The 10,550-nt window shown below is 44.3% G+C and overlaps 1 protein-coding gene across 2 annotated transcripts in view; it reads right to left on the bottom strand.

The window, feature by feature from the left end:
- Positions 1–421: 421 nt before the first annotated feature.
- GRIA1 (glutamate ionotropic receptor AMPA type subunit 1) overlaps positions 422–10,550 on the bottom strand; it is a 122,310-nt gene continuing 112,181 nt past the window's right edge. For both annotated transcript variants that reach the window (XM_069869205.1, XM_069869206.1), the window contains exons 15-16: positions 5,444–5,578; positions 422–3,151 (exon numbers count right to left, since the gene is read on the bottom strand). In XM_069869205.1, the coding sequence (XP_069725306.1) occupies positions 2,963–3,151; positions 5,444–5,578 (324 nt within the window). In that variant the 3' untranslated portion in view covers positions 422–2,962. The remainder of the gene's footprint in view (positions 3,152–5,443; positions 5,579–10,550) is intronic.

Raw genomic sequence — 10,550 nt, 5'->3', positions numbered from 1 at the left:
CAAAACGGCATGGACAGGTATGAAAAATGGATCATGGATCCTTGGTGCTAAAATTCCAAGTGACAGTTTCATTTTTATGTAAATAATAATTACCAATAAGAATGTTGCTTGGAAAAAAAGATAATGTGAAAAGAAAACACTATTGCATTTGATAAAGCAAAATCCTTTGCAGTACTGCCAAAAGGAAAAAAAAAGAAAGAAAAACCAAAAGAGAGTTAAAACAAATAAAGCTGTTAAATAAAAGATCCAGGTACCAAAGAGCAAAATTTAATGAAAGCCAAAACTGTTAAATATGGATTCCTGTTGAGAAAAAATGTCAATGTCTTTAAGAGTTTTACCATTACTCTATTTTTAAGAAAAGTGTAGTAAAAATACATATTACAAGTTAACATTTTCCACGCTTTTGTCCTATTCATATATATTTTTAACACCTCCACTGATCAAAAGCCTTTGAAAACTGCATCTCACATCTTTGCGTCACAGGCGGCCAGTCCTAGCGCAGATGTGCTGCTTCTCACGAGACTGTCAAACTGCTCACTCGGGCTCCCCGTGACCTGCTGCCGTGTGGTCCTGTCTTGGGAGGATGACAGGGCACCTATGGGTCTCATCAGCCTGCTCACACCGCAGTGGAAAGGTCCAGGATACAGCAAGAGCTGGGTCAGGAGATGCTTCCGAGGGCTCTGGGCATGGAAACAGGCTGCTTGTGGGATGCCTGCACTATGCTAGCACTTCCACAGAACCGAAGTTAAAATTAACAAAAGCGGATTAAAAAATAATGAGAGCCAACACAAAGTGACCTGGAGAGGTGTTTGGAGTGGTTGAAAACAGAGTTCATGTTCAGTGATGAGAGGTGAAGATCACAAGGGTTTCCAGCGGTGGAGAGAGGAAAAGATGTTGGCACAAGACATGCTGTGCCTGAGAGGACCTTGACTCTGACTTGCTGGTCTCCAAAGTGCTGCACGACAATTGTGTAAATGGACAGATACCACAGACCAGGCTGGTGTTAAAGGTGGTAAATGTATTGCTCTGCATATCCGTACGTTAACAGAAACTGTTTTTTGGGTGGCTTCCAGCTATACTTAGGACAGCTGCACAGAGAGATGCTCCTCATAGATCCGTGTCAGTCATTTGCCTGCATCATTTCCTCTTCACTTGTCTCCCTTCTTTTCCTGCTCCTCTCTTGCTGTGTTGCAGAAAAAAAAAAAAAGGAAAAAAAAAGGAAAAAAATGAGAAAAAGCAGCTCATAAGATTCCAGTAGCAGCTCAGTCCTTGGACAGATATTTGCTGGGTCCTGTGAGAAGCTTTGTATTTTATTTGCCATCAGTGATGGACCTGTGAGATGGGACAAGGCTAAGTAGTCCCTGCCCCGGAGACCTTCTCTCTCTCCAGATGCTCCCCTGGGAATCCTTCACTTCTGGGGAGGTGTCTCAGGCCCACCAAGGTGGGCAGCATTTGTCTGTCCATGCCAGTGATTCGCAGAATGATCCTTTTGTGCGATTCTGGAAAAACATCTTTGTCCCTTTGATCTCCACATCTGTGGCTGGACTCACAGTTTCTGCAATACGAAGTTTACAGTCAGCAACCTGCTCTCCTGGCTTGTGGATGCTTCCCCCTCCCTAAGGATACACGAGTGGGAATCTGCTACTTTTGGCTTTGTACCTAGACAGGCCACAACTTAATGGGAAGGCTCTGTTTGACCAGCCCGGATGCCATCAAATGTCATGGACGCTTGAACAAAGCTCTTGTAGGGTCTCCTCCTTGGTTTGCTTCAGCAGTTTCTTCCAGGAAGCCATTCCGGCCAACTATCTACAAAATGTCCCTCTTAATTAGAAAAATGGCCATAAAAGGATTTCAGAGCAAAAAGGCAGGGATATTCCCATTGCAGCCCCATGACTTCTAGCATGTTTTACTGGTTAATAGGCAGCCATCTAGAACTGGATGTCTTGAGATGGTCTGTTCCCTGCTCAAGGTGGTTCCCTTATGCGACCACCAAATAGGGAGCACACACAGAAGCTAAGCAATGAAGAAATGGTTCACAATTCCTTATTAGCCTCCAGTAACCTAGGCAGGAGAGTCACATGTAAGGGGAATGCGGCATCTACTTTCTCTCTTCCATAAACAGCAGCTGACCATGATCTTGGACCAACCATCCGCTCCAGTCTGCCACACATGACACTCTCCACTCCAGGAACATGATTCTTCTCTTGAACTTCCACTCGTCATCTGTTGCAGAATTATCACTTTGTCCTCAGGTCACCTGGTTTCCAAACTCACTCATGACTTTGCCCCTGTAAAACAGCCTCGTGTTTTGTTTAGGTTCTTTCTTGCATTGAGATCTTCTGTTGCAGGGAGAGCTAATTGCAGCTCTGTCTGCATCACTGCAGTAACTCCACAGCCCGAGTTCACAACAGAACAACGGAAGGCAGAATCACGATGGACAAAAGGGGTCAATGCTGACGCCTTGAGGGAGTTCAGCTTGCCATTTAACAGATTTTCTTTTTTACTGTTAGTAGCTCAGACATTATTGTTTGCATCCCAAACTAAACCAGATTGAAGGACTGAGCAGGGAAAAGGGAAAGGGTTGATGTTACCCTGACACCACAGGAATTAGTAAGAAAAAATATATATATTGCACACACTAAGACTTATCAACAACCAATTTAAAACAAAATGGCATAGTCCTCATTAGTGTTCCAGTGGTTCTTTGATCAGGGATGGTTCACGAGTCTGTTAAATCCTATTACACTCTCCTTATTGCAGTACAGACCTATTTCTGTTCTCCTGCCAGTGGATCTGTTTGCAAATAAAAAGGGAAATAGATTTGATTTCCTTGAGAACATCCAACCAATTGTCCCTTCTGTCATCATCGTTTGTCTTGTTGGTGTTGGGTTTGTTTTTGGCTCTGGAGGGGGTGGAGTTGGGCTGCCCCTGCTCTCACCCAGGCAATGGGTCAAAAGGCCAATTATAATCCTGTAGCTCCCAGGGACATGCCGGTGCTGTGGCTCATGCACGGGATCGTCTGCATGGATTTGGCGAAATCGTGGCTGACCACACGTCCGTTTTCTCCACTGCCTCCTGCTGCAGCTGGCCTGGGAAGGGTTGATGTCCGTATGGCTTCGTTGATTGATTGCTGTGGGATTAAACAAAAACCCTTTTTAGGAAGGACGGGGGGGTCTCCCCCTGTCCTTAGCAATGTTGGAGAAATTACAATATAAATGAATGTTGTGTTTCTGCCACTGTTCTCTCTCTCTCCTTGTCTCCATTCAGACTCTTGCTTTCTGCATGTCCCGACTGCATCTGCTCTGTTAATTTGCACCTCTTCTATATTCAAAATCAAATGTTTCAGCAGTATTTCAGGGTATAAAGGATATGTGCCATATGCAAAAACTATTCCAACTCTACAACACCAGAACAGTCATCCTGGATCTGAGCAGAGGCATTATACGCACTTCCCCCATAGATATGCTATTACTACTCCAGCACTGTTATGTGTGGTGGACTCTGACTCACTGCAAGCATATGTTTAAGTTTCCTTATGTGAGAAGTTGAGCATGTGCCTATGTTTTCGTCTAGAGCGATGACTGAGGTAACCAGGAAATGCAAACCTAATTCAGGAAACCAAATCTCATCTTCCTGTTCCAGATACCATCCAAAACATTTGCTTTCAGAGATCTAAGGGAACCACCTGTTCCGAACAATTATACCAAAAGATTAAGGCAGTTTGGTTTCTTTGTGTTTAAGCTGTCTTTAATGGCAACATCATATTTTCTGGACTGGGATATCCAGGTGAAGAATTACCCAGACCAGATAAATTTGGAATCAGCCAGACACGGAGCAGCCTCCTGTGATGGCAAGATCTGCAGGGACTTGTTGAACAGAGGCTGCATTTAGATGGGGATCTGGCCTGTCCTTATGGGCGCTTGGTTGGCTCTGCTCAATAGCTTTGTGGGGCAGCCTCTGATGGTGGGAACCAGCCGAAGGGACAGATGTTAACATCGAGAGAAACGGTTCCTTCCCATAGTGGCTGGTTTTAACATGGCATGAGCACCGCATGCTAGCACTAGTGTGAATTAGTGGGTCATTTCAAGTAACACAGGAAAGCCAACAGCAGGGCAAAATCACCTCAAGACTAAAAGTATGGAGCTATTGCATTCTGGTTTTTTTTTCTACAGTGTATTTCTGACATATTCAGCTTTACTGAATAGACAGCAAATAGAATTCAATTGTTATATATTCAGGGACATTAATTGCTCACATTATCTTGTCCCTGTGCTCAATGTACCTCTCACTGCCTCTAGAATTTTCTGAACTTCAATGGGAAAAGAGCTGTTGCACATTTTCAAGTGAATTAGAAATGTAATTATTGCTGACAAAACATTAAGCATACTGTGAAATGGTGGTACAAAACCCAAAGAAATGATTGCTCCTTTGCTTTTTGTTTCTGTGCTCAGGGAAGTGAAAATGTCTCTAAATTCTGTCAAACTCATTGCGTACTTCCTGCACTCATACCAACTTCCATGGACATGGGAGAGGTCAAGACGAGGAAGAAAAGGAATGTGTGAGTCTTACAGCTCAGATCCCACTGCACCCTTATATACAATGGTATCTCTATAAGGGATTGCCTTTGCTGATCATCTGAGGCAAGATGTGCTTGTTCCACAGTGCTGCAATAAATACGTAACCCCAAGACTCTCAAATCTAATCCACTCTTGACATGGCACTCTGAAATTCTGATGCACGAGAAATAAGGACTGAAACAAATCTCCTGGGTCATAGCAAGTACACTTCTGCAAGACCATGACAGGGTAGAGAAAAAAAAAATTACAGGTGACATTAGAGGCCAATTTCTCTCTAAAAGGACCCATAATTCTGAACTTGGAGACCCACATTATCCGTGCCAGGGTAACAATGCTCTGAGCATGTATCACTGTTGCCAGCCTGCAAATGGTGCCAGCAGGGTGCCAGCAAAGAGAACCACAGGATCTGATTCATTACCACACTGCCCCAGTTTTATCTTGCTGTTAACTGCTTGGGTTTGGGGATTTTTTTTCATATTGCAGTAACAGCTGTATCACACAACCCCCAGCACACTTAATCCATGCTGCACACGCATCACCATAGTCTGTTTTAATTAATTTTGAGGAATGGCAACACGATCTTGTTTCTGTTTGTGCTACGATTCTGCTCTATATCTGGATTTTGAACCAGCATTATGCCATGTCTGATCTTGAATCAGCTCCCCACTATGGTCCACTTGGCCCTCTTTTAGCTTCCTTTGATGCTCTTATTCCTTTCTAGCAAGGCAAGTGACACAGTCACTTTGTTATCCCTATATGTCTTGGCTTTCCACCCATGGTCTGGGCTGCATCTGTCTCCGAAGGCAGCTCTGGAGCTGGGGTAGGTTCAGAGAGAAGGTGTAAAAGGCCGGGGAATGGGTTGCCACCTTCATCCGCTTTGATTCACTTCTGGACTTGTAACAAAACTCGATTAAGGCAACCAGCATGGCTAGTCCGAGCCCACCGATGAGGATATAGAAAACCCCTGCCACATTGCTGAGACTCAGAGCACTCGTCTTGTCCTAGAAGAGAAAGGAGAAGGGAGGGAGGGAAGGGCACATGGGAAGGAGAACAACAAAATTAATATGAGATTGCTCCAAGAGGGATGCTGCACAATACAGCAACATTGACATTACATCATCTTCCTCTTTAAATGAACATGTGACATTTCTAAAAGCATTTTCAATTTTTAATTCAATGTCTAGTAAAGCTAATGTTTCCCTCACACAAACAAATAAACAATTTTTCATCGACGTGACTCTCTGTAAAGGTTTGGGATCTCTGCTTTTCAATCACCTAACTTAAGTGCTTAATTTACCCAAAATGCCTTGTTTAAATTATTGATTAAAGGAGAGAGGAAAAAAAATTCTATGCCTCTGTGACATTTACTTGTCCCTGATGCCTCATCTGGAATAACCTGTTCTCTTGGAAATGCTCATTCCTTCGTTCCTAGATTGTTTCCCCTGCAATTCTGTTGCTGAGCAACACATCAAAATGGCTGTTTTTTTCCTTTTTTTTTCTTTCCTTTTCAATACGGAGGTTGAGGTGACACCTGAGCTGTCCTCAGAAACTCATTTGATTTCTTTGTAAGAAGGCAGTTATTTCATAAGCAATCAGGATCTGTTGATGCATGTCTAAGCTAATTATTTGGTTGGCAATAAATAGGGCTATTAATGGACCACTATTCACAGTCAGCAGCTACATTCTGATTTTACAATTGCCTAATGAATCGTCATGGCTCTTTGGGGAAGAAGTGAGTCTCAGAAAGACTCATTTCACTGCTAGGGAAACAGAATCCCCACATCTAACTGTGATGTCACTCAGTGCAGGTCTCAAACCCTTCTCCCCAGTGCTGACCAGGTGGAGTTGGGGTGTTAGGATAATCTGGGCTGCAGAAGGATCCAAAAGCTTTGCTCAGCTCTGTGTACAAGGCTCCTGTTTCTAGGATGTGCTTTCCCTATAGTGCAATCAGACAGAGGTCTCCTGCTCTGTGCTTGTTGCTGCTCTGCAACATTGACTTGATAACTCTTTGCCAGTACAGATTCCCCAGGGCAAACCAAACAGGTCAGTGCAAATCTGCTCGAGCAACCAGCATTGACAGCTCTGCTCCTTGGATGTGGGAGGAAAATTGCATATGGATCATTTGAAATGCAGCCACACAGTTAGACAATAATATTTGTGCCTATAGAAGTGTCTGCAGTTGGGAATAAAGCCTCTGCATGGTTCTTGGTGTTCCCTGCTACTTGATAGACATGTGGACTGGTAGGAGGCACAGCTTGTTCCTTGCCCTTGTAGGACATCAGAGTCACTTGCTTTGCTTGGCTGGTTTTTAGGTAAGCACCCCACAATTTTCAGGATTCAGGGAGTGATATCAAAAGGGTGCAAAATCGAACAGCCTCAAAAGCATGGAAGGTTTTGTTTCAAAATCAGCCTGCCTGGCCCTGGTATTGTCTTTCAGGCAAGTGCGTTTTGCAAACAGATTCCGTCTTTTCCAGTTATTAGAGTTTGATGGCAAAATTTATAGTGTACAAAGCATGAAAACATTTCAGTTTTCAAAATTAAAAAGCCCCTCCTGTTACAGAAGAGAATTTAACTTATTTTATTATTATTATTATTTAAATTTAAGTAGGAAGAAAAGAAGGTTCTTGTCAAGGATACAAAAAAATGTTTTTTATATGTTCCTTCATCTGGCCCCACTGCCCATGCAATCTGTCAAGCTTCTGTTCAGCTGGAGCTCTCGCCACAGGCTCCAGTGCCACGTGGAGCAACTTTCCATCCTGAACCCTCTGCTGAAAGATGCTGAGGTTTGGTTAGGGATCACCCCTGCAGACTTTCAGTCACTGGAAAAAAACTCCACAAGTGATTTTGTTTTCCATGCTTCACTGATTAACATTTCTGCCAGGAGATTCACTGCTGTCACCGTGTGCGTTGTACCACTGCAGTGATGGTCACCACTGCTGGACAGGTTTGGTTTCTCCCTTGCATGGTCTTCATATGTAATCTTGCCAATGCTTCCTGTGGGCTTTCAGTAATGAGGCACTTCTGCAAATATCTTCTTAGTTTCCACAGTTTCCATATTTGAAGGATTATTTGTCTGGCCTTTTATAATCTGCCTTCATGCACTTCTTTCCCCCAGGCTTGACTGTACGTTTGTTCAGTCATCCCTTCTCTGCAGATTACTGATTATTATTGAGCAGCTGAAACATGTAGGGAGTTTTTTAGTGAAGATTTAAAAAAGCAGAACAATCACTCTGAAAACTGGGTTGCAACACATCGGGAACTTTGCCTTGTCAAATTCAGGCTGAAGGGGCTGCATCAGCTTCAGGGAGGGACAAAGACACTAGAGGTGGGCTGCCCTCCTTGACATCCTAATCTTTTAGCCTGGCTCCTTAATGAAAAGTGGTTGATTACCACATGCTCTGTGCTCAGAGAGAAGGATGGGGACAGGGAAGGAGGTGGAGCAGCCTATTTGTCTGTGTCTTACTAACAATTTTCAGCCCACACTTTCCCCGTGATTTGACAAAAGGGTGAAGATCTCCAAGATATCAGGAAACTCCAAGCTTTGTGAAAAAGAATGACACTGGAGAGAAGAAAAAAACTATTGATGCTCTCACTCAAACAAATGCGTCCTTACAATCCATAATAGGCATCAGAGACTCTACATGGATTTTTGACTTGCAGCCTCAGAACCCGAGGAAACCCAGCTTCCTTGACTCTGTCTGGCATGGGAATACATAAATTTCAAGTTTTATTTGCCACAATATTCTTGTATTTCGACCTCCAGTTTGGGGGTCATGGTCCTCTCCTCAGCCAGCTACAACAGCAGAGCAATCTGGCAGCCAGAAAAGGCTGCTGGTTCTTTATTTCCACTTTCCCCTTGATGCCAGCAGCAAACTGACTGGTAAGAGAGAGGAGATGCTGCAGAGAAGTTTTCTGCACCACTATTTCATGCAATTAATTTCAGAGCCGTTGTATTTTTCTTGCATTTACTTTGCAGTAACATCATTATTATTATTATTACCATCATCACTAATATTACTACTGTTATTACTACTATTATTATTAGGACAATGTGGGTGAACTGAAAGTTGCCTTATCCAGAAGGCAAAGGAGAGCGGTGAGGCACAGTGCTGTGCAAACCTGCTGGGAAGGAGAGAGCAGCCTGGGTCTCACCTCTGCCACCATAACAAGGTTTCTCCCAAGCAGCCAAAGACTTGGCAGCTTGCGTGGGGCACCAAGGAACATAGAACCATGGGGGCATGGCTGATGACACAGCACGCTATCAAGAGTTAGGCTGAGAAGTGAATTTGCTCCTGTGGTGTCACTTGACTTCTTGCTCATTCTCTCCTTTTTCTTTGCCTTTTTATTTCCTTCTCTCTTGCAGCAGGACATGCAGAGACATTCTCCCAGATGGAGGAGCGCCATCTCCTTGCTGCCATCAGCTGCAGGACCAGACCCACAGGAACAGTAGGAAATGCTGCGTGCCCCACTGAGCCTTTGCCTGCTGTTTTTGTGCACGCTCCTAACTTAATAATGCTTATAATTATAAAAAGTCCCAAATTACAATATACGAACTGCTTGAGAGGACCCTCCCCTCCTCCCTGCTTGGGCTCTGTGACACCAGATGCTCTCCCGCAGAGCTGCCCATCACCAAACCAGCTTGTTAGTGGGAGTGTAAATGTCACCGCTCATCTCCCGCAGCGGCAGAGTGCTGACGTGGGGGGAAGATTGGCAGGTGAAAAGAGAAAGAAAATCCCATCTTTCTGAAAGCCCAGCCTTGTTGCTGCAGCAACCAGGCACCTTCCTGTCTGTTCCTCTCAAACATGGCACCGTGTCCATCATCCTCTTTGTCATTATTTATCCTCCTTCGCTGAAAGGCATTAAGGCAAAATTTCCCCAGCATCCCAGCAAGGCTGCTCCTTTATTTTACCCTGACCAGAAACCATTGGCAGCACGGGGTGATGGCACCTCAAGCTATTGTGATCTCCATAGAAGATGATGAAACATCATTAGAGCAGGTAGAGGCTCCAGAAGCTCTTTTACACCAAACACTGGGCTGCTTTTATTCAGGCAAGACCCAAAATTCAGCAATGAAGGACACAGCACTAGCCATCAACTCTGAGTGTCACTGCTGTGGGTCTGCCAGGGGATAAGTATGAGTACATGGCTGTCTGGCTGCAGGGATGGGGTTGCCTAGTATGAAAGAACACTTTTGATTGGAGAACCAGTCAATTCCCTGCAAGGGCAGGGTTAGGTGGTAGCAGGGTTTGTTTCCTATTTTGTATTTTTTTTTTAAACAAAGGTGCAATTCTTGCAGCTGGAGGTGTGGGAGAACCCTGTGACTTTGATGAAGGTCCAATAGATTCATGAAGCTCTCTGGCTGCCCCTGCAAGCAGGTCACATCTTGCCATTCCAGTCTGGGGGAAAAAAAAAAAGCTTCCTTTCTCCTATTTCCTTGCAAGAGCACCAGGGAAGAGGAGAATCACATTCATCTGCCCTGACATTTAGTGTCCATCTCATCCTTACCCTCCAACAATCCAAAGTATCCCTTTCAAGCCCACAGTACATTTCACAGCCTGCAAAAAAAAAGCTGTCCATCCTATGCTTGTTCATAAAATGTTGTCCTTCTAGAGAACTGCCTAGTTACAGAGCGTTTGTCTCTCTCCCAGGCTTGTTTCTACTATAGCAAATAGAGTGAGAACATGGGAAGGCTGGAAGACAGGACCAGGAATTGGTGCATGGTTTCTAGCTGTGTAAAGTGCTGGAGGTTTGTGTGCATGGAAAAACCTCAAGCTTGTGGGGAAAGGTGGCTGCCACAGGTTTACTCTGGGGAAAAAAGCAGTAGGAACATTGCCACCTGGTGCAGGACACTGCCTGGGATTTCCCACTGTCTGGCAATGCAGCTGGGACTGGGGTTGTCCTAGATCAACAGCCGCTGAGTGCAGCTGCCCAGCACTTTCTGGGATGGCAAAACATACCCAAATATTTAGCAAA

This window comes from Phaenicophaeus curvirostris, chromosome 15 (assembly GCF_032191515.1).
Source record: "Phaenicophaeus curvirostris isolate KB17595 chromosome 15, BPBGC_Pcur_1.0, whole genome shotgun sequence".
In the NCBI taxonomy this organism is placed as follows: Eukaryota; Metazoa; Chordata; class Aves; order Cuculiformes; family Cuculidae; genus Phaenicophaeus; species Phaenicophaeus curvirostris.
Note: the sequence above shows the minus strand (reverse complement) of the source record. Positions and strands in the feature narration are given on the sequence as shown.